The following is a 23,880-nucleotide window of genomic DNA, read 5'->3' as shown; positions in this document are numbered from 1 at the left end:
TGAAATTACATTCTGTTATATCCATACACAGGGACTACTTCAGAGCTTTAAAATCTTGCTTTTAATAAGTTTTTGCGTTACACAAGAATGAGTAGTTTTGAGAACTGGTACTGAGGAACAGAGTTGCAGGGTGAGTGGGTAGGCCAGTGCATCACTCATGCTCTGAGTTGTTCCTCTCTGAGAACAGTCCTTAGAGCCCTAAAGAGACTCATTTTGTTAAACATCTTATTTTTTATAATGCTGACAGATAGAGTTACAATAGCTTTTCATTTAGTAAGGAGGAATGAATCACTTGGTGTTAGCATAAAACCAGTTTTAATAGAATCAGAAATGGCCCACAATGAAATTGCTCAGTGTGGCAAAGACCACGTGCAGTTGTAGTTTGCCTGAGCCCTGTCAGTTGCAGTTTGCCTGTACCTAGAATAGAGATCCTTTACCCATCAAGTCAGGTGAAGCTGAGAAGGTTTCTTAGCTACTTCAGGTAGGTACACAGGGCTTTGTGGCTGGGGCAGTAGTAACCCTGAGCAAGAGCTAGCTGAGAAATAGGTTGAAGGGCATTAGGCCCTAGCTTATGAAAAAAATCACCTCAGTTGTACTACTAAAAGTACATTTAGGAAATTTAGTACAAGTCTGTAATAGTGACAAAGGCAGTGATTGCTACGTGCTCAGTAACTCAGAAGTTCTGTAGGATATGTGTAAAGTTGATAATTTCTAGACCTCTTTAAGCTGCCATTCTTTCCTGGATTGGGGTTGTGGTCAGTGCTCTCATGGAAGATCACTGTTTTCTGCTGTGTTGTACCTGAGAAAGAACTGTCCCTCTGTCCTGTTAGTGAGGCACAAGTTCACATAACCCTGGGGTTGGCTCTGTGGCTCACTTTACCCAAACACTCCCTGCAGGAGCATCAGCTGCAGAGAGGTGGATTGCACAAGGAAGTGCAGGGGTTAGTGCATATTTAATGCTATGTAGAAGCTTTACCTATATCTAAACACACTGCAACATCCATGGTCAGACTGACTAAGGGAAGAGAGCAGAACCAGCTAGAGACTGTATGGAGCAGTTCCAGTGCCAAGACATATTTCAAGATGTGCTTATAAAACACAAGGGTTCAGTAATGCAAGTGACACTTGGAAATGTCTTACTTGGCTGTGACTAGTATTTTTTTAAAAACTACAAAACCCAAACTCCCACAGCCTTCTCTGGGGCATGGGGAGTCAGGTGCTGGGGACCTCTGTGTATCTTGTAGAGATGGAGCCTGTTCCCATCCTAACATCTCTGTGCTATGTGTGAGATAAGACTTCAGAGACCCCAAGGTGACTCCTTTGTGCTCCTTTTGGTGAGAGTCCGTAACACTCACACTTCAGAAAGCACAGAGAAGGCCAAAGCAGAAGGTGTCTGTCCTAGGGTGAGCTCTGTGGAGCCAGGACAAGGATCAGCCCCAGGGTGAAGATGCCACCTAACAGAACTGGTAGTTGTTGCCCTTGAGAAGGGGTTGCCCACTCTCCTCTTGCTCGCAGGATTCCTCACAGCAGCCAGAGGTATCACAACCACTGTCTTCCTCAGCATTGGAGGGGAGGTTGGTGTAGTCCTTGAAAGAAAAGGAAGAAACACAGCATCCTGAGTGTGTTTTGGTCCCTTTGATTGTGTATGACGCCTGTTCCCTTGCAGGTGACCAGCTGGGGATGTGCTCACTCCACATTACCACCCTTTGCTGTGCCCACAGGGCTTGACTAACAGGCAGGGCAGGCATGGGCCTGTGCTTTTATGGACAGCTAGTCCTGAGAGAATGCACAGCATTCTAGGAAAGTGGGGCTGGGTGCTGTGCTGGTAGTGTGTGATTGCCTGGCCAAGAAGCTGTGCTTCCTTGTCCAGCCCTCCTTGGCCATGGTGGGGGGTGACAGGCCTTCAGCTGGTTGCCTCTGTACTTCCCACCACCACTACACTGCTCCCATCAGCTAATGCTAAGGGAGATCACAGAAAATGTGTTCCTGTAGGGAGAAAGACATCCTGCCCCTTCTCCTCTCCAGAGATCTTCACCTGCTCCTTATGCACCTCCAGCTCTTTCTGGATGAAGCAGCCGATCTGGTCGAAGGTGGGTCTCCGTGTGGGCTCCAGGCTCCAGCACGCCTGCATGATGCTGTACCTGCAGGGCCAGACAGGGACAGGGAGCTTGCATGGTGTTGCTGGAGGGTCTGCAACCCCAGGCTCTTCCCTGCAGCACTCTATATGTCAGGGACACAGTACTGAGCAGTCCCTTGTCTTCCAAAAAACCCATGGTGAGTGCAGTGCTCCAAGGAATGGTGAGCACTGGAGTGGATGGAGCAAACTAATCAGCAAGATTTATGCCACCAAGACTTCAGATTTACACTCATTACCCTCCTGTAGCCTACTCAGGCTTGTCTTCTCATAATCATAGAACCAAAAGAAGTTAACTAAAAAAAGAAGAAAACCCCACCAAGTTCAGGAATGTAGACATGTAATATGAATGTTCTTATCCTCCTGTCCCTAAACAGGAGATGCTGGATAGGCTGCCCCAGGCCTTGTTTTCCTACAGGAGCAAGGAGCAGCCTGGTAGGATCCATCCTTAACCTCAAGGCAGACACCTGGGAGCAGCAGGCAGACCTGTGGACAAGGTCCCTGTGCCATGTCCCTGTCATGTTGCCATGAGGCAGCTGCAGCCCCCCTGTTGCTGCTGTGTGAATCTCAGTGCATCCACTCACATTTCCAAGGGAGCAAAGTCAGGCCTCGCCATCTGGTATCCCTGCTTCACCATGCTGTAGAACTTGCTGTTCACCATCATGCCAGGATAGGGGCTCTTCCCTGTGACAGGAAAAGGAGCAGAGGTGGCTCTCAGACCAGAGTTCAACACTGCAGCCTTTAGGGGTGGGAATAGGCAGCCTGGAGCATTGCCTGAGCCAGTGCTACCCAGGGAGGTCTGAGCTAGAGAAAATGATCTAGGATTTTTTGTTTGGAATGGTCCCTCTGGAAACATAACGCAGCATTTTATAGCCCTGATAAACCTAGATTTTTGTCAACCTTCCTCCTTTCTTGGAAATTTTTCTGCAGATACATTGGGCAGTAGTGAGCCACAGAAAACAAAAGATGTTTGCAAGCTCGCTTCTTTCTTACCGAGGGAGAAGATCTCCCAGAGCAGGATGCCGTAGGACCACACATCACTCTGCACTGTGTAAATGCAGTCAAAGATGCTCTCTGGGGCCATCCATTTCACGGGCAGGCGGGCCTGGAAGAGCAGAGAGTCCTGCAGACTGGGACAAACTGGCAGCTTATGTTATGCCCTGTCTATCCTTCATGCTCCGGCCCCCCCTACCCTGGTACCTTCTCTTGTGCCCATTTTTGTTACTTACATTGCCTTTCACAACATAATTGGAATCATTCATGATGTCTCGGGCCAGGCCAAAGTCACAGATCTTGGCTACCCGTCCGTCTGATATGAGCACATTCCTGGCTGCTAAGTCACGGTGGATGCACTGGGGAGAAGAGACCACAACTGAGACCCAGCCACTGGCCCCCAATAGTCCCAAACAATTCCCTACAGCCTAGGTCTGCCACCAAAACAACTCTTGTAGGGGCAAGGGAAACATGTACTGCTTGAAGAGCTGTCTGAGGCACCATGTCATATACAAATTACATGTTTGTGGCTCTTGTTCAAGCACTTCATCTGCAATGTTAAGACACTGTGACATTTCATGCTCTGTTCTTTAATCACTTAAGGGGCTGTCATCTTCTCCATAGGGGGAGGCTCAGAACTGGAGGCTGTTGACACTGTGTCCTTATCTCTGAAACAGTCACAGGGTGACTCTGACACTCTGAGCCAGCTCTGGCAGTCAGCTCAACAGCCACTTTCAGTTCCTTGTCCCTGGGGTAGCAGGGACGCTGCCAAAACAAGAAAGATTCACGAGAAAGTTCCTGACCTCTTGTCAAAACAGGAGAGAAAATGTTGAGACCAGCATGATGCACAGGCCCAGGTTCCCCCTGTAACACTGCCCTCCCATGATGGCCATGGGAGACAAAGGCTCTGGGGGAAACACCAGACACCAGGGCCCAGCCTGTCTGAACCCAACAGACAGAGCAGAGAGGCCCATTTCCAGCATCAGCAGCTTTCTTGAGCTTGGCTACCCCATCCAAAGACCTCCAAGCCTTCTGCAGGCAGGATCAGTGGCTCCTGCTTGGCTGGACTGGTGTTTCCCACCTGGTGTGCTGGGGGCAGTGGTCCTCTTGGCACTCACGTTCTTTGATGCCAGGAATGCCATGCCCTGGGCCACCTGGCTGGAGAACTGTAGCAGGTCAGCGAGATTGAGGGGACGGAGATCCTCCCTGGCTTCACCTTCTTCCTCTGAGCTTCTCCCTGAAATTCAAAGCAGAGATTTAGATTTGCTGCAAAGCTGGCGAGTAACACAAACTGTGGCATGTTGTGGTTCCCAAAGCTAAACCAGACAGGATGGCCAAAAGAAAGAAGTCATGAAGTCACAGAAATGAGCCTTTGACTCACCCCTGAGTTGCGCAGAATCTGACGCTGCTGAAGATGATGATGACGACACAGGCCTCATTTCAACATATGTTTCCAAACCCTGGCTTGAAAAGCCACTGTCACTGAGTAAGAAGCAAAAGAGAGGGGGGGCCAGGCTGTCAGAACCCTCCAGCAGTACCTTTTACCCTCCAAGAGGAGAAACCACATGCCTGCCTGCAGAAGGTGACTTAAGGGCAAAGGCAAACTTGAAGCTGATTCAGAAAGGGGACCTGGGCCCTCTGTGTTACTGGGTTCCAAGTACTGTTCCCCCTTTTTAAAGCTCTTGGCTGATGGGGAGCTGTGAGCTTCTTCCTACCAAACCCATGTGCCCAACAGTGCAGGAAACTAAAAAGTTTTGTTTCTGAATTGTGGAAGGACAGACAGAGCTGAAACCTGGATTTATTGTGGGATATTCAGTGACTGCTGTCAAAGTCTAGTCGGAACTATCACCAGGTCTAAACACATGCAAACCCAGTGGGTTTTATGTCCTGGTATCCTGCCAGTCCCCAGACCTTTGACTTTGATCTCTCCCCAGCACAGTACTCTTCACACTTCTCCCAGTGAGTACCCAGGCCCTGCATTGCTCAGCCCTGCAGCCACCCGAGCTCTGCTCCTACCTGCGGATGTATTTTTTCTCTAGCTCAATGTTTTTGTAATCAGCAGCACTGTCTAAAGAGGTGTCCAGGGCAGAATCCTGGATAATTATGGATTCAGCCTTCTTCCTCAGGAAATTCAGCAGATCTCCATAGCGACAGTACTCGGTGATGACAAGGATTGGGCCTGGGAGAGCAGCAGAAAGGGTTCATTAAGGGATGGTGTTATTGTGACCTGTCCTGAGGTTTGCTTTCCCTGGGAGGGCAGCAGAATCCACACAGCTCATCAGCTCACACTCAGGGGCCCTGCCAGGGGTCTGTGGGGGCAGCAGGGCTGGGGGGTCCTACCTCCACAGGTACATGCCCCCAGCAGGTTAACAATGTTCTCATGGTGTCCCAAGTGGCTCAGGATCTTCAGCTCAGACATGAGAGCCTCCTGCTCATCCGTGTCTGCTGATGCTGTGAGGTGAGAGAAGGACTGTGTGAAGGAGGGAGGGAGGGACAAGGGGGGCGGATTAAGGGAGAGGAGAGAAAAAGCTGTTGACAGTGTTATGGAACAAAAGGAGGAGACACACTTAGAGTGAAAACTGTGTCCTCTAACTCTTCCTCTGTCCACAAAAAAGGCAAGAGTGTGATTCCAGCATCAGGTACTTGGCACAGAAACAGCTTTAAAAAGGAGCTGTTGCAGCCTGTGAGCACCAGCATGTGGTGAACACACGCTACATCCTGCCCAGAGGAGCTCAGAGGATTTTAGCCCTTGCAAGTTGCTCTGTGCTCACCCTTTAGCATCTTCACAGCCACTTTGAGCACCGAATCTTCTTTGCCCAGCCCAAAAGCTGTGGCTTCTACCACTTTTCCAAAGGCTCCTGCTCCAAGAGTTTTTCCTGCAGAGAGAAGAAAAATGTACTTTTTAGACATTTTATAGAGAAAAATTGATCAGCTGTCCTGCACACAACCTTGAGGAGGATGCCTGGTGGATGGGGATTCCTGCTGGGCTCACACAAGATGACACATCCCTTAGTCAGGAGCTGGCAAACAGCTGTGGGGAACTCTGCTGTGAGCAAAGATGGTGTGAAAGAGGCTATCTCCAAACTTTGCCTCACCAAGTCTGTCCCTCAGGAATGACCCCACATGCAAGAGAAGGGACATGACCCCTGCAGCCTTGCTTGGAGCAAAGGAGGAGGGAGGGAAGGTTACACCCTACCACTTGCCACCTTGTGTGGAGGAGAGCAACAAGGCCTGGTTAAGGATGCTGCTGGAATGTCTGGATGCAGTTTGGATATCACCCAGAGCTTTGGCTCTGACTCTTGAAGCATTTCTGCTCTCTGATGAGCTTCACGCCAGCAGGCAAGCAGAAGGGAAGGCTTCTTACCAAACTGGAGATTGTTCCTTGGAAACTCCCATTTTTCATTGTATGGCAGCTGAGTGGGATCGATAAAGATGTAATTATTGCCTTCACAGGCCTCAATGATCTTCCACCGCACCTGGTACTTGGGTTTCTGTAAGGAAGAGACTGCAGTTACTCACTGTTTCCCAAGCTGGGAGGGTTTCCCAGCCCCAGCTGGGGCTCAAGCTCACTCTGCAGGTGCAGAGGGAAGGTACAGATTTCAGCCCATCAATTATCTTTTGAATCTGGACTGAGTGAGAGAGGCTTTTGCTGGACAGCCTGGACTCTTTGCTGTTATGAAGTCCCCCCCAGGTCATCACCTGTGACTGAGGGGGGCTCTCTTGCCACTGGAAGCAGCCTGTTGCCATCATTTGGGATGGCAGAGCTGGGAGATCCAGCTTGTCCCACCAGAGCAGTGGCTGACATGCCCAGCTGGAGCTGGAGGGAGATGTCCCCAGTGTGTCTCCTTCCTTGGAGCCCTGGTTGCTGAGCACAGCAGAACACTGGAGCTGGCCCAGCCACACTTCCCTTGCAGGGGTAAAATAAAAAAGGAGAAAGAGAAGTAAGAATTTCTCTTTTCCAAGAATGCTATGGCAGAAGTAACCAGGCAAGGCAGAGAAGCAGTGCTGGAGTCCTTGAGCAGAGAAGGCTGGTACTTACTTGTCTGAGATAGGTAACCATGTTATTTATAGACATGTCCTGCTTCTCTTGGGCTTGCAAGCCCTTCCAAAAAGCTATTAATTTCATATCTGTGCTTACACATTGATCCATCTGCCTCTGGACCACTGTCCAAAGGCAGCTCTGCCTGCTAAGCTGTAGGTGCTTGTCTGAGAGAGGGCTCTGATGTATCTTCTGACAACCAGCACTTTGCTGCAAAATCTTCAGCCCTGATAGGCTGTCAAAGGAAGGCTGCCAAAGGGAGAGATGAAAACCAGGAGATTTTCACCCACTGATGAAGCAGAGGTGGCTACTGATTGGTTCCATTTGTGGAAAAACAGAGAAGGAATCCAAATTTTGGAAATGAGCCTTGCAGAGAAAATGGGGCAAGTTCTTATATAAAAATAGTGACCAAGTCTTCCTGGAAACAACTTCTTCTAACATCATCCTGTTTCTCCATAAAAACAGGGTTTTTTTTTATAAAGGCATGAGTCAAATAAAAAGTAAATGCAAACTGCAAACCACTGTTTTTTCTTTTCTCTCTTAATTCAGTCCATGGATTTGTGGAGACCTCAGAGCAAAACCAGCTGCAACTGACAGCACAGAGTGAGCACTTTTGTCTGACATCAAATAATAACCACACTGATCTCTGGGCTCAGGACCAGGGCAGGGAGGTATTAACACACCAGGCTGGGTGCATGAGCTTTGCCCTGCAGCAGGAAACTCCAGGGGGAAGATGGGAGGCAGAGGAGGTGAAGGAGGCAGCTTGCCTGGTACCTCCAAGCTGAATGGTCCCTGCCCTGGATGTCAGCAGAGGCTGTGTGGCCTCAGGCCCTTGCCCTGAAGCAGGGAATCTGACCTGGTTGTACTTGTAGAGCAGGAAGAGGAGTAGGAGGAGCAGCAGCACCAATGCGCCTATGCAGGAGGAGAGAACAGGGCTGAAGAGCTTGTTTGGAAAGGCCATGACACTCCCTGGAAGAGGAAAAAAAAAACAGGATGAGTGAACACGCATTTCAATCCAAACTCTGTGATTATCCATGAATATCCAGAATTCACTTCATATCCAGATATGGATATCCAGTTGAATATCCAGATATTCACTTTAGCTTCCTCTGTATGCCACACAGCCCAGCACTGCCCTCAGTACACCCTTTTGGGAGCTGCTGGAAGCTGAGGGAAGGTCTGCATGCCAACCTCTAGGCTGCAATGGTTCTCCTCATGCCCCCCTATTTCCACCCAAACATCACCAGGTGCAGGTCAGACTAACTGGGGACCAAGATCTGTCCAGCAAGAACAGCCCCACCAAAAGATGCAGCCCCTGTATTTTCATGGGCTGAGAAACTGCTGCATTCACCATGCCCTGGAGCTGAGTCCTGCAGTTTTAAGATGCTCCTGGTGTGGCTCAGCCTTTGGCTCCAGGCTATAACCCAGCCAGAAATTCCCACATGGCTCTTAGGACTGGCAAACTCCAAAGCCTCACACCTGTGAGGATAAAAGGCTTATGGAATCTGTTCCAGCTCTCTTGCAAGACAGTGGGGATATGCATAAAGAATGTAATCTCAAAGCCCCCAGATTCTCCCCCACTCTGCCAAACTGATGGTTTGTATCTTACTGGTGATGGTGAGTGAGTGAAACATGTCAGAGGCGTTCCCTTCTCCGTTAATGGCCACGCAGCAGAAGGTGAAATTGTCACCCAGCTCCTGGAAGAGGATGATGCTCTCCACCTCCACCTCTTGGAAGGGCAGTACATTCACTACCTGGGGTCTGGAGTCATTCTGTATCAATCTGTAGTCCTCACTGTACCTGTGGGGATGGCAAGAGGAGACAGTGAGTGCTCCTCTGCAGCACAGCAGCTCACAGCTGAGCTGTGTCAGACTAGAGAGAAGACACTGGGAATTAGGTTGCAGCTCTGTGAGATGTGTAATTCTATGCTGAGTTAAAGACCTCTCTCTGAACACCACAGCCCTGTATAGACAGAGCCATGACTGCCTTTATGTGGCTCTACACACATAATTAGCACTTTATGTCTTCTGCCATCATTCCCTTCAGTGTGGCTGGTCCTGAGACACAACAGCCCTGCCCAGGCAACTGCAGTTGCTTCCCATGACTCTGTAGCTCAGTAAACCCATGCTCTGCAGAACCTCAGACCTATGGAAGTCCCAAAAAGATGACTGGGCCAGCCAGGATGTACCTCTGCAGTAACATACACCAGGACACTTCTCCAAGGGATTTATCTGCTCCTTGGAAAAACATGGGGAGAACATAAATCACAGGTGGGCAATCCCTTCAAGCCCAGGACTTTAGGAATAAAAAGTTCCCCCTCTTCTCAGGCAGACCCCAAGAACCTCTTTTTCCAGCAGAGCAACTTCCCTGTTGCTGTTACTGGACAGGCTCTGCTGTATTGCCTGCCCAGGAGCCCATGTGGTGCTGAATGCCAGCATGGCAGGGGCACAGCCTGGAGCTGCTCCATCCCCTGGGCAGCTCTTACCAGCATGGCAGGGGCACAGCCTGGAGCTGCTCCATCCCCTGGGCAGCTCTTACCTGCCCGAGTGAACGGGGCACTGGTACCACTCGATGCGTGGGGCAGGGTACCCGACGGCCACGCACTGAAGGGTGCTGGGGTCATCGACTGGCACCTTGATTTTGCAGACCCTTGGAGAAGCTGTTGGGGAAGTCACATAAACAGTGAATGCTGTGATCAGAGGAACAGCACATCCCCCATGCTCTGTTTCCTTTCCATGTGTGCAACAATAAACCAGAAGGAACCCCTGTGCTACACACAGGCACGTTTGGGCTGGGTCTGTGTGTCCTGTGGCTGCTGAGCTGGAAGCAGCTTGGCACCCCAACCAACTTTTTTTCCAACTGAGAAGCAGTCCCAGGGGCAAGCAGGGTGAAAGGATGGCGAGGCACTTACATTTCAGAGAGATACTGAAGGTAACTGATTCATTGGTCGCATTGTTGAGGGCATAAAATGTGTAGAACCCTCCCTCTCCTTCCTTGAGGCGGTTCAGGGAGAGCGTGTTGTTGTACCTGCTCACAGAGAAACACTGTGAAGAGCACACAGGCCTTGCTCAGTGAGATGCTGCTGCTTCCTGTGCTCTGAAGTACTGAACACTCCCAGCACTAATCCCAGCCCATCAGGGAACCTGCTAGTTGCTTCTTGGGGGAAGTGGGGAGGGACTGATCTTCCTTAGAGGAAATACCTTTTGCCACCAAGTGCACTTCAGCACTTCTGAAAGGCTACAGGTGGGTGAAGGCTCAGAAATAATTTATCATCTAAGTCATGGTCTTTCAAGGGTCAGGGGATGCTGGTCCTCCTGCCTTTGGCAGAATGGGTTTTTCCATGAAGTTGTGCTCCCTAATGCCCACTCCCCTCTGCTTCCAGCCCATTTCTCTGCCCCCAGTGCAAGAAAGAGTTCACCCTAAAGCCATAATTTTTGCCAAGTGGCACAGTTCCTCTTGTGGATTGTTTTGTTGTTTTTTTTCCCCTAAGAAAATGAAAGAGGAATTGCCCAAAACCCCAACAAATGGAATGATTTTCTTTCAGTCTCCTCTTGGTCTCAGTTGGCTGTAGGCTTTGGAAGAGCAGACTCATACCCTCTGTTGAACCATATTCACGTAATGTGTGTGACTTCTTTTGACATGGGGCTCTCAGTGCCTCTCAGTGCACACTCTTTCAACCTCAGAGCAGGGGATGGGTCCAAGGACCAGTAAGGGGATTAAGGTTTTTGCACTATTCATCCATTCCTGCAATTTCTCCTGGCAAGGAGAGTGCAGAATTGATCAAGCAGATCACAAACGTGATAGTGACTTCCACAAGGCTTTCTAAATAGAAGACTGCCAATTTAGAGAAGGGTGGTGTCCTCCTTGATCTGATCATTCTGTGGTTTGCTAATAATACTGGAAAGAGAAAACAGAAATGCAGAACAGCTTCCCTCTTTAAAACCAGAAAGTTTTCTGTAGAATGGGGCCTGCCTGTCTCAAGGAAAGCTCTCTTGGAAACATGCCAGTGTAGAAGACAAAGAGCACGTACCAGTTGTTTCCAGAGATCATTTGGTCCTTGAATATGGTGGTTTTAGAGTTCTTTAAAGGATTTGTGTGTTCCCAGGCCCACTGGAGAAGTTTTGGGTAAGCCTTAATGTGGACCTGCAGCTTCACATTCTCTCCCAGAGCAACCTCCTGGCTGGTGGCTTGCCCTGGGATCAGGTGCACGTAACCTCTCTCTGCAGGGTGGAGGAGAGCATGACCATCAGCAGGCATGTCCAGAGACCTGGAATAACCTTATAGCAGCTCCATAAATGGATCATTATTGGAAAGAGCAGCCTCAGCTGGGAGACTGCAGGAAGGAATGAAACATTACACAGGTGTGTTGCCAAAGGAGTACTTCTAAATTGATTATTTGTCATGGCACCTTGGATTACACTGCCTGAGGAGAGCTAGAAAATCTTAGTGAAGCCTTATGGGGAAAGAAGTTTTACATGCTGTATCCTAAGAAGTGATGAGGCTAAAACAGTATCTTCTAATTGACTATAAAAGACAGGCCCTTTAGCTGAAATCCTGGCCTCTCACTAGGAAATAACTCAGACTGAGCCTTCTTTCTGAGCTGTGGTATGCAGCAGCTTTGGATCATCAGCCTGTGAGCTGTGAGGATGAATTTTCCATCCTGAGATACAAACAAGTGTGTAATAGGCCTGAATCCCCTTGTGTGGATCTGTGGCTGGAAGAGACAAAGATCCACACTCTGCTCATGTGGCTCACCCTTCCTTCTAACCAGCCTTTCCTAATCTTCCACTACAACCTTGCTCCATTCCCTTTTTGTTGTCTCAAAGCTGTTTATAAAGGCACAGAGACTGAGAAGAGCACTCCAATTTTTAATCCAGAGCCCAAAACATATCCTCTGGCCCCTCAAGATACAAAGGGAACACCAGTTCCTTTCCTAGCAGCTCCATAGCTCTCATGGAAGTCCTCAGGCACAGGTGAGAATTATGTTCTCAACAACAAATTTAGGAAGATAATGGAGCCAGAAGCATCAAATGCTCAAGGCTATGCATGATTCAGCCCTATTAGCCTTTTGGAGAAGTACTCACCTACTACCTGGAGCACTGTTGAGGCATTCCTGAATCCTACTGAATTGTTAGCTACACAGATGTACTTCCCACTGTCTTCCATGGTCACAGCTGCAATGGACAGGGAGTCATTGATGAAGTAGTTACCATTTTCAAAGTCAGTCCTTTTAGATCTCGTGACCTGTCAGGCAGAGAGGGAACAGCACACATTGGAAGGGCAGAGCAAACACACTTTGCCTGCTCTGGGCTGGAGAGCTCACCACTGAGAGCAACCTGTGTGGAGACCCAGAGCCACAACAGACCCAAGGACCCAGGGCAGATATTCCACAGCAGTTAGATTATAGCTATTGTCAGCCTTCTGACTGCAACTTGGCCTTATACTGTGTGATCCAAACATACCTTGTGTGTTGTTTCATCTCCTTAATAAAGGCATCAGTTATAATAAGGACTTCTAGTAAACCTCATCTAACCTAATCTAGCAGTTAGAAGTCAGTATCACAGAGATTTTGAACTGTATTCCTTTTCTTCACACATAGCTTTTCTCTGGAGAACTCTGTCCTGAAAATGTTTGCTGCTTTATAAGCCCTGGCAGGGCTGGGTGGAGAAATGTTGCTTTAATAGGTACTGTGGCTCCTGTCCAATAAACTCAGCTGAAACAACACACTCTCCTCTCTTGCAGCAAGATTCTGACAATAGGCAGGTGTTTCCTTAATCCTGTGTCATCCCAAAGAAAGGATATTCAAATTTCTACAGCGTGAATTGCTGCTTTGTTTGGGTAGTACAAGGCTTTGCTGTGGGTCTGGACAGTTCTTACCACCCTGTGTCCCCAGGTTCCTGTGTGGCCCCACACCCCAACTTACTGTCTGTGCTGCTGTCACCCATCTGATGTCATACTTGTGGGAAGGAGCAGTCACTCTGCAGGTGACTTGGAAAGGTTCGCCCACGATGCGCACGTGGTCTGCAGGGTCCATCATCACTGACACCGCTTTCTCCAGTGCTGCACAAAGGCAAGCAGGGAAAGATCCAGCTTTGTCAGCTTGTCCAGTGATTCCCTGTGCTTTGGAGACTCCCCAGGACCTGGCTACCTTGGGTGGTGAGGCACTGGCACAGGTTGCCAAGAGAAGCTGTGGATGCCCCATCCTGAAATGTTCAAGGCCAGGTTAGGGGAGGCCTGAACAGCCTGATCTAGCAGGTAGCATCCCTGCCTGTGGCAGTGAGCTTGGAACTAGATGATTTTCAAGGTCTCTTCTCACCTGAACTCTATTCTATGACTCTACCTCCTCCTTTCCACCTCTTTTAGCCTCTTTACCCCCCACCTTCCCCTTCCCTAGTGATCACCGCTCCCTGTTGAGCACATGTCTGTGGGGAGGACACAGCAGTCAGGACTGGGGGTTGAAAGGAAAGGAGAAGCTTTTGCCATGGTGATGGAGCACTGGGGCCCAAGGACTTGCAGAACATTGCAGAGATTGGTGCAATTTTCACCACACTTTTCTCTGGTCTGTGCCTGCAAGGATTTGAAGACTGCTGAACCCATGGAAACCCATCTGAAGGAACCAGTTTGCCAGAGGCTGATGGAATTTGCCCTCCATTAGATAACCTTTAGAAATTGCAGATTCAGAAGGTCTTTCCTGCCACTGGAAAGGAGCTTTTCCTTAGCTACTGTGGCCAGCTTAGCTATTTGTGGCCCTTAGGACAGCAACAACCCCAGTTCTTTACCTTCTTCCATAACCAGTTTTATTCTTGATGAATTCATTATTTTTCCATTTATCTGTGCTTGGCATCGGTAAAAACCTTTATGCTTGCTTTGCACATTGTACAGTCTTACTCCTTTCTCAGCACTGAAGGAGTAGTTGGTTCCAGGTGGGAGAGGAGAGAAGTCACCCATTACCAGAGTCACATTGGATCCGTACTCGGGGGCCGTGATGAGACAGGGGAAATCAACATTCCCCCCTTCGATTCCCCGGATCCGGAAATAGGGGCAGTACCACACGTTATCAGGATCTGCGGAGGAGAGGGGTCACAAAATGCTCTGAAGCTGAGAAACACATTCCAGCAAAGGCAAGTCTCCAGCACTGCTCCCCAGTGGGAGTTCGATGCTGGGGCAGCCCTGCTCAGCTCCTGCCTGACTCAGCCTCCAAACACTCACATGACAAACCCAGTTCCAGTTAAGGCATTTGAGGGGATCACAGCAAGCAGCTCACAAATGTCTACGGATAAGAGAGGCTGAAAAGTATGCATACCTCTAACTAAACTTTTCACCAGGCTGCTAGTTTTACTGATGTGACCTACAGCGTCCCTGTTCAGGGCAGCACCTCTGGTACTGGTACCGGGAAGGGGCGAAGTCAAGTGGTAGAGCTACCACAGCATAGTTTCTTCTGGGATAAACGAATATTTGGGCTTCAGGTCACATTGTGAGGATGTAATTCATGTGACTCTCTCCCTTATCGAGGTACTGGCAATACAGTTCTCTGATTTGCAAATCTCACCGCTCATTACAACACTGAACAGACTAACACCCCTGTTTTTTCAAGTAGGGAACCACAGGGGAAGGAGGGAGAGATCCAGGAGAGATCCACATACACATGAGGTGTAGCTCTGTATTTTATCCCAGTGCTTTAACCATGGGCCCCATTTTATGTGGACTCACATGGTTGTGGCTCCACGGGGAGCTGCAGTGCTCCCCAAGCACACACACGAGCACAGCACTGCAGGAAGGACCTGTGCAGGGGCTCCCTGGAAGGAGGCTGTGCTGCCAGTGGGTGTGGGAAGAGAGAAGCAGGGTTACCTCGCACAAACAGGTGGATGGCTGCAATGCCCTTGTCACTGCTGTTGACATAACCACAGGTATAGGTGCCTGTATTCCTGTAAGTGGCCTCGGGAATACTGAGCGTGCTGATGGTGTGGTTAGTGAATGTATTCTTTTTGCTGTTCCATGCAACTTCAGACTCTCCTGAGCAGTGCAAGAGGACTGGATCACCCGTGTTGACAACCAGAGCAGGGAGGTCAGGGCTGATCACTGGAGATGCTGAGCCTGCAAGGGAAAGAGAGAGTGTGAGAATGCAAAAATGATGCCCAAAGATTCTCTGCTGGAGTTCACACTGCTGAGAATGGAGTATCTCAGCATCAGGAAAAGGCTGAGCTTGGGATTCAGACTGTCTTTTTGGCTCACATCACTCCACCCATTCCCTGTCCCACCAGATCCATATGGCTCAATACTCCAAGGAATGAATTTCAGGGAAGAAACACCACCCTCCACATTTCCTTCTTCCCTGCCATTTCAACATTTAGAGCACTGGGACAGGGAAAACAATCATCTGGAGCTGATTAGGGCAAATGCCAGCTTGGCAATTGTTCCTGCTGATTTTTGCCTCTTCTTACAATAGTTTTCCTTTTGTGGCAGAGCTGGAACTGCTCTATGAACTGGGTTAGCCCATAGCATCATTTGGTGGAGTTTAAACCAAGTTTGGTGCATGGGGCTCTCTGTTGCATCTCTGGTGCTGAGATGAGTTAGAACAGACCTGGAGGGCTCCTGCAGATCAGTGCATACCCTTTAGGAAGTGGAAAATTGGCTTTTTGTTGCCATGTACTGGATTTTGAAGGAAACCTCCTCATGCGTATCATGGAGTCACACGCTGCATTCTCCTCACAGACACCAGTAAAACATTATGAAATGAGACAGCATTATTATTATTCCTATCTGGGAGAGGAAACTGAGGCATGGAAAAGCTAAACAGCTGATGAAAGCCCATAGCTGCAGTTGTTTAGACAACACACCAGTCCTGTGGGCACTGGCATCACAACCAGCCCAAGTTCTGATGCATCTCTGCTTTGAAGATGCCTGCTCTGCTGGCTGAATAAAAGGGAACCAGGGTCCTACTCTGCCTTAGTGTCAGAGGGAAATATTTTTTCCCCATTCTGCCCTGTCAGCGAGTTCTTCGAGTTTCCACCTATATTTAGGGTGGGGGGAAGTGCAAAATGAATCAGTTCCACAGGGTTGGGGAAGAAGTGGTAGAGCCACCCCACGCCAGTCCCTCAGGGAGGACAGGAAACACATTGCAAATGGCTATCTGTGCTTGGGGGGCTCTGCACCCCCTTCCAGCCCCTATCCAGGGCTATTCTCCAACTTCTGCTTTCCTTCCCCGTCACTAACCCAACCTCACATCTTAAAGGGACACACACCCTCTTTCAAATAGTACTAATCAGAAAGGGAGCTGTGCAGCCTATCAGTTCATTTCCCTGCAGACTGTGATCCTCCTGCCATGGACAATGTCCCTGCAACACCCCCATCCTCATCCACCCCTGCTCACAGCTCTTCTGGGGAGGAAGGCGATGGCCAAGGTACAACTGTGTGCCCTGGGCTACAAGATGTGCTCAGGGCTGTGCCATCCAGAGCCCACACCTCAGAGCCCAAGGAACAGCATTTTTGCCATCTTGGGCTGATTGCTCCCTCACTGCAACCAAGGGTTGAGAATATGAGACTCAAGGCCCTGGAGAGCATTGCTGGTGTGTGTCAATGGCACAGTTGCTATGGGGAAGCTCAGACAAGGCCTAGCTCAAAGTCACCCCCCTTCTGGGGAGAAGGAGAAGACAAGGATCTTTGGAGCATGGAATATTTGACATTTTATCTCCCAGGCTGGTTTTTTTTGTTTGTTTTGTTTGTTTCTTTTGTTTTGTTTTATACTTTTATCTTTCTGTGGAAAGAGGAGGAGCCCAGAGTGGAGAAAAACATATCCCAGAATAATTTACAAAGCTACATTTTCCACATATCTGAGGCAAAATATTTCTCCCTTTTTGCTAAGCTGCACTTTCTGGTGGGGCTTGATAATCCTGTTGCTTTAACTCTTGGTCACTGGATCCTTTTCCCTCACCTACTCTCTGGTTTGGCTATCCATCCACACCCAGGGCTTTTGCACCATTTCATGGGGACCAAGCTCTTTTGACTCAGAGCTGTATTCAGACAAGTTCAGAGAAAGACCACGTTGTCACTTGTCCTTGGTTTGACCACAGCAGGAGGACAAGGAAAGAAAACAAAATGAACGGGAGTTCTCACTGTGCACCTTTGCTGTCATCAGCTTACAGGTAATCCTGAGATGCTGTGGCCAGAAAGGGCTCTGGGTAGGTGCCCTCCAGAGCAGTGAGGAAAAAGCCTTCAGGCTATCACTAGAGACTTACATCAACAATATGAGCACCACACAGGTGGAGTGAGGACAGACCAGACAGAGACAATGCAGGACAAGGCGAGGTGAAGGTCACCAAGCACCCACTCCTTCATGTGTGCTGGGGATGAGTCAGAGCAGCGGGTCCTTTTCCAGAATGGGGAAGCAGGGCTGCTGGGGGAGGCTCTCTCCCTGCTGACCACTGTGCAATCTTGCACGAAGCCCAAGGATGTCTCCTGCTCTCCAGCAGCTTCCGCAGCACTGCCAGTAACTGCTGGCCAGAGGTTTTACCACACTTGGGTTGTGTAACCATGGCCTCTCCTTACAGCTGCAGACTCTGTCCCTGCCTCTCCTGTGCCAGTCAAAACACTGCTTTCCTCTGCTGAGCATTTGGGGAGGAAGGAGAAGTGAAGGCTGGTATGTCAGCAGTGCCCAGGATCCTTACCATAGAAGCCAGACACCAGGATCTTGAGTTAGTCCTGGGGAGTAACTAGGCTAAGGTCTGGCCCTAGCCCATACCAGACGTGAGCTCCCTTTGTCCCACCCTCAATGATAGTAGGGAAAAGTTTGATTTCTGAGGACCCCTTCCCCAGAGTCATCTACAGTGTCTGGGGGACCGGGGATGGAGAAAAGAGTGCTCATGACAGCTCTGCTTAGGGCTTCTACCTCAGAGGTTTAGATTACCCACAATAAGAAAACAAACCCCCCAGGGATACACCTCAAGATGGTCAAGAACACAGATGCAGGATTATCAGGTTTAAAACATTTCCTCTGCTGGATCTGAGCCCCTTACCCTCCCTCTGCAAGAGCCCAGGTCACAACAATCACATTACATCAGCCCTGGGTACTCACAGAAGATGCACTTGCAATCCAAGAGGTTGGAGAAGGAAGTCAGGCTCTGACTACTACTGGAGGCTATTACTTTATAGAACCTTGGCACAATGCAACTTTGCAGTGCTGGTACTCACACAAATGTGTGTCCTACAGCCTGACACGGCAGACAGTGCCTCATGAAGATGGCACAGCTGTGATCTGCACTGGCCATGGCTCAAGGAACCTCTGGAGAGATCCTGACAGCTGTTGTTATGATCTCTCACAGATCTGTATTAGACCTGCCTACAGTCCCTATTATCCTAAAAAAACACAAGAAATTAAAAACCCTGCAGCCTTCACAACCCAGTACCCAGCAGAGCAGACCTAGAAAATTCTGCTTAACATGCTGTAAATATCACTTGAAGTGAGAGGGATGCAAATTTCCTGGGCTGAAATCATGAGCACTGCAGTGCCCCAAGAAGGATTCGCTGCCTCCCACATGCTAAATGCTTTCCCCACAGGCTGTCCCCTTCCAAGGAGGACTTCACACCACAGTCTCACTGTGGCCCCAAGCATGCTCAAAAGGAGTATTAAGGTGAATGCCACACAGGACCTGAGAGGTGCCTAGCACCTCAAAATGCAAGAGTACTAATGCTGGTTTCCACTTCTTTGGTTGTAAACCTCAAAATAGGCTTAGTGACACTTTTTTGAGGTTGGTGGGTTATCACCTCTTGGTTATTTCTGCAGCCTTAAAAAGCAGGTGTGTTCACCTGTCCCTTCTTGGCTGGCTGAGCTCTGTTTCCATCACATCCTGGCTCTACAGCCCTGCTGTGTATGCCAGCAGTACCAGAAACCAGCAATCCTCAGACACTCCAGCTGGGCATGAGGTGCTCTGGAAGGTGCCAGTGCAGCTGATTTTCCCAATTCCTTCACCTGCAGACCAAACATCCCCAACTCCTTCCCCATCTGAGCAAAGTGTTATTTGGAAAGGGCCTCAGGACACAGCTGCTGCTGAACCATTCCTTCATCTTAAACCCTGTCCAGACCCAAAGGGTGGGAAGTTTCCCTCTCTTATCTCCCCACAGCCAAGGCTCTGCCTATGGTACATGCACCTCTCCATTCTCCTCTGACCTTGGCAGGGCAGCCAAGCTCCAGAGCCAACACAGACAAGCAACACACCCTCTTTCCACCACTGCCCTCCCTCTCTAATTGCAGCCAGCTCTGGATGACCTTCAGAAAGCTGTTACAGCCAAGTCTGCTCTGAATCCCAGCCTGGTGTCTCTTCCCTGCAGTGCCACACATTCTGCCTACCCACGCCAAGGATCCTCGAACCTGCCCACAGCAGCAGCCTCCAGAAACAGGGACCATGCCAGCCCATAGCAGCCTTTTGGGACACATGACTGGGAGCCCAGCTTCACCCTTCACCTCCAGGAGCTGTGTGCCTGTTAGTCCAGCATCAGCACAGCCCTGTCCCCACCAAGGCCATCAGCCCTCCTCACCTGAGCAGGAATGGAGCACTCACACCAGACACCCAGGAAACCCTCCCCACATCCCAAAACTCCCCTGGAGTGACGTGGGGCTTAGGGAGCCAGGGTACTTACCATGCCAGAAGCCAGCTGCTGCGAGCAGCAGGAGGAGAGCAGGACCCATGTCCCCAGGGACTGCGGTGTCCCCAGCGTGGAGCCGATGCCACTGAAGGATCCTCTCAAGCAATGGGTGCCTCTTCTCGTGGGCACCGTCCCCAGCACTCCCTTGTTGGGAGCTTCTCCTTTCTGAGCTGACCACAAGTTAGCAAATTCCCTATTTTGTTTGTTTTTGAAACAGGGAAAGAAAAAAAACAGGCCTCACTTTGTCACGTCACCAGTGACAAACCCCATGGCAGAGGTGGGGCCATGTGCACACCCTGCTGCAGGGCTCCCCTGTTGTTGGGGGGTCTCAGAGAGGTGTCCACCCCCAGACCACTCCCCAGGGCTGGCAGGGGCCACTGCACCTTGCTGGGGTTTGGGATAATCCTGATATTCTCTGGCTACTGCCACTCCAATCCCCAGAGACATTTATACACTTTCACTTTGTGCGGGCACACAAAGTGTCCCCACACTTGCAGGCAGTGGATTCCATTTTATTTCAGCAGGAGGACAAGTTTCACCTCAGTGGTTCTTGCTGGCTTTGGGACCTGAGGACCCCCACAGGACATGGCAGGCTCCTTCACAACAGGCCCACAAAGGCAATTCAGCCTGGGGCAGCTCCCAGGTGGGAAAAAGCCTGTGAAGATGCCAAATTATTTTGTGTTAACCAAAAGTGTGATCCCTGGTGCAGAGAGGGGTCCTTTGGCCACACAAGATCACCCCCAAGCCCCATGCCAGCCTTACCACCGCCTCTGTCAGGGAGAGGTGTTGGAGTCCAGCATGCAGAGCCCTTCTGGCTCCTGGCTGGGTTGGGGGGCACATGGGGACCCCTGCTCTGTCCTGTCCTGGGGGTCAGAGTGACCCTGTCACCACCAGGCAGCCACAGGGCTCAAGCACAGACCCTTCCTCCCCTGGAGCCAGTCCCACCCAGCCATCCTGCCTCGTTGGTGGGGAGGCTGCTTGGAGCTGTTCTGTAGTTGACAGCCTGGCAGGCACCTTGAAGCGGTAATTAAACAGTTAGCTAATTATCACTGTTAGTAATGAATAAATCAGACACTTTGTTAACCCTCCCAGGGCCAGCCAAGTCAGCAGGATTAGCAGATCCTGTCAGACAGGGTGCACCCTGCTCCGTCTCTGGATAACCTCAGGCTGCAGCAGAAGTTCAGGGCTGTTCACAGCAGCTCTGGGGTGGGAAGTGACAGCCATCTCCTGACAGTGCTGGGAAGGAAGCACAGGGGAGGAAGGTCCAGCCAGGGCTGTGCCAGCTGCCCCAGCTGCAGCCCCAACAGCAGGGAGGTGACAGGAACACCACGACAAACCATGGGCAGAAAGAGAAGAGTTGTTCCAAAATATCTGCACAGAGGTGGCTGCTGGATCTGCACCTGCAATGCCCTGAAAGCCTGCATAGCCTGGAGGGGAATCTCCAAAGGGGGCAGTTAGAGAGGTACCAGCAAGACAAGGTCCTGGGGCCAAGAGATGAGAGCACGGCTGACTGTGCTGGAGATGACTAAGAGTCATGGGAACGTGGAGAGCTCTTGGTTTTGGCCAGGAGGATGGCTGGAGAGCGTGAGGGAGTCCAGGGAGAAGGAATGGCAGCTTTTGGCCAAAGAACGTTTCCCCTCAGCAGTTTTTCCTGGCAGGATTCAGGGAAGAAGAACATGAATTAGAGGCAGAAGGATGCTCTGTGGGGCTCCTGCCCAGAGCTGGGGGGCTGTGAAGCAGCTGGGCCACAGGAGATGTCTGCTTGATTATTCTTTCCTCCTTTCAAGCCAAAGGGGTTTTTTAAAGGATGTTTGTTTCCCTCCTTCTTCTTTTTAAGTTTTTTTTTTTTTTCTTTTTTTTTTTTTTTCCAGGAACAAATGCCAGCTCAAAGAGAACTGACTCACCAATGTGAATAAGTATTAAACCAGACAGGTTCAACAGAGAGAAGGGAAACAATCTCTCAGCCTTCCTTCCTCTCTTTGAGGGGGCCCCTTGCAGAGCATCTCTGATGGCAGTGATCCCCAGGTGACAGCCTGGACACATGGGTCCCCAGCCTGAGCTGAGCACACCTGGGGGTGCTCACTGGGACAAACTTGGGGTTCCTCCCTCCTTTGTGTCCCTCTCTTCCTCCTGCAGGTTGCACCCCAAATCTTATGTGCAAGCAGCAGCTCAGCCACAGGAGTGCAGGTGGAACTCATGTGCCCAGGCAGCTCTGAGCACAGGCCAGGAATGCTCTCAGAGAAGCTGCAACCTTACTTTGAACAACTTGAAGCCCAGGAATATCTGTGGTGGCCCTGGTGGTTGTGAAAGATGGGATGAAAGTTGCTCTTTGCCTGGTAGACTGGCTGGGGAAGGGGGAATGGAAGCTGCTGTGAGTCCTGCTTGGGAGCACTGGGAGCTCAGGCTTCTTTCCCAGGCTGGGAACCCTAAGGGAGCCCAGCACTGAGCACAGCTGGCCATGGTGCCATGCTGCCCTGCCTGCCTGAACTGCCCTGCAGCAGTTTGGGGACACACGTGGATCACCTGTGTCCTGTTGGTACTCAGCTGCTGTCACAGCTACAGGGTTTGTCACTGCAGTGTCTCTGCTTTTCTCAGCTCTCCCATGGGGTGTCTGTCTCATCACTGGAGAGGAGACTTGTTTTGGGGTGGGGGAAATGCCCTGCTGGGGGCCCACTCATTGTTGGCCTGCTCATTTCCAGCCTCATCACCCCTCTCCAGCACATCCTGACATGCAAAAGTTCTGCCTAGGTGGGGATCAGTGGGAGCCTGCAGGGTTCAGGGCTGAGGTCTGTCAGTTCCCCCTCTCTGCTTCCCCCCAAAGCTTTTGCAGCCTCTCTGGACAAAAGGGGATTTCTTTTTCTCCCTGCTGATTCAGCTCCTGGAGAAAAATGCCCTGACTGAGCTGTGCCAGGTGACTCAGAGCATATCTGGGGACAATCAGCCTGAGCTGGTCAGGGACACTGCAAACCTCCATTCTGGAAAAATGAGCAAAGGCAGGAACCCAGGACAGGCCGTGCTGGAAAGAAAAGCCTTGCTGGAACTTGGACCTGCTTGTGCTGCACTCCATGCCTTGGACCTTTGGGTACACAGGGAGTTTCCAGGAGCTGAAGGAGGCACAACTGTTGCCAGTGGAGGCTGCATCATGTAGCCAGAAAAAGGGTCAGCACTGATATGTTTGAACCAAAAGCTTCTCTTTGCAGCAACCCTGGGCTTTCCAAGCCCATGGCTCAGAGCAGATGCAACCATCCCTGCTCTGCAGCTTGAGATGAATTTTGGAGGAGCAATTAAATTTGAGCTAGAGAGAGGAGAAAACTTTGGGCAAGGCTCACGAGGTGCCTGTCTGACGTGGCTGGGTGACTTCAGTGCTCTGGAAAAGTGGCTGGGGAGAGATGATAGGAGCAGAGTGACATGTGGATTTGAGGGAGTGGTGGTGTGGGGAGCCAGGATTTTGGAGTTGCATCTTTTGAGGGTATCAGCAAATTCCTTATCCTAGAGGGAAGGGAGGAGAGCTGGCCATGGGATGCCCTGTGTGCTGCAGTGTGGCTCCTGCTGGTACCCTGCCCTATTGCTGTCTCCAGGCCCTCCCACTGCCCTGAGCTATTAAACTATGTGGCAAAATCAGTGCTGTGGTATCTGCCGTCTCCTTCAGGCCAGCCACTGTTCAGTTTGTCATTTCTCCTGCATCCTCACCCTGATCTGAGCACAGACCCAACAGTGCTCCAAGGAGCCAAGTCCTTAGCTGGGACTGCTGGCCCAAACCCCAGGCAGTTGGGATATACATGAGAAGCATTCCTGGTATCCTTCCCTCTACCCACCTGCCACATGACCCACCAGCTGCAGAGTTACCAGAGAGATGGGGCAGATCCTGCCCCTTTTCCTTACCCTGTCTCTGGGCTCGGCTGCTCCTTGCAGTGCTTCTCCCTGCCTGGCTCCCAGCTTGGCTCTCACTAAGCACTGGGGTCATGCACAGTGTATTAACATGCTTAGCCCTCACCCACCACAGGGTTAAGCTGTATTCCCAGCCCCATCTGAGCGAGAGCAACCAAAAGCAGGCAAATAAAGGAAGAGATGGGAC

At 50.4% G+C, this 23,880-nt stretch overlaps 1 protein-coding gene across 1 annotated transcript; it reads right to left on the bottom strand.

Moving 5' to 3' along the window:
- Nucleotides 1-42: 42 nt before the first annotated feature.
- CSF1R (colony stimulating factor 1 receptor) lies at nucleotides 43-20,078 on the bottom strand. The gene is made up of 21 exons (XM_086852307.1): nucleotides 19,800-20,078; nucleotides 15,015-15,260; nucleotides 13,946-14,230; nucleotides 13,090-13,226; nucleotides 12,251-12,410; nucleotides 11,197-11,386; nucleotides 10,078-10,193; nucleotides 9,705-9,825; nucleotides 8,776-8,966; nucleotides 8,023-8,135; nucleotides 6,492-6,618; nucleotides 5,899-6,003; nucleotides 5,468-5,578; nucleotides 5,144-5,306; nucleotides 4,509-4,609; nucleotides 4,246-4,364; nucleotides 3,364-3,486; nucleotides 3,128-3,239; nucleotides 2,719-2,818; nucleotides 2,036-2,141; nucleotides 43-1,586 (listed from the first exon to the last, which is right to left on the bottom strand). The coding sequence occupies exons 1-21, from the start codon at nucleotides 19,846-19,848 to the stop codon at nucleotides 1,455-1,457; spliced, it is 2,907 nt and encodes a 968-aa protein (XP_086708433.1). The 5' UTR covers nucleotides 19,849-20,078; the 3' UTR covers nucleotides 43-1,454.
- Between the last annotated feature and the right edge of the window lie 3,802 nt (nucleotides 20,079-23,880).

This window comes from Cyanistes caeruleus, chromosome 15 (genome assembly GCF_971803275.1).
Source record: "Cyanistes caeruleus chromosome 15, bCyaCae1.hap1.1, whole genome shotgun sequence".
Taxonomy (NCBI): Eukaryota; Metazoa; Chordata; class Aves; order Passeriformes; family Paridae; genus Cyanistes; species Cyanistes caeruleus.
The sequence above is the reverse complement of the archived record's forward strand: the minus strand, read 5'-3'. Positions and strand labels throughout refer to the sequence as shown.

Coding starts and splice junctions, on each gene's coding strand:
- CSF1R (XM_086852307.1), bottom strand. CDS start 19,848: ATGGGTCCTGCTCTCCTCCTGCTGCTCGCAGCAGCTGGCTTCTGGCAT. Junction 3,487..4,245: donor CATTCCTGGCATCAAAGAAC/GTGAGTGCCAAG, acceptor TCTTCTCCCCAG/TGCATCCACCGTGACTTAGC. Junction 2,142..2,718: donor GACTTTGCTCCCTTGGAAAT/GTGAGTGGATGC, acceptor CTGGCCCTGCAG/GTACAGCATCATGCAGGCGT.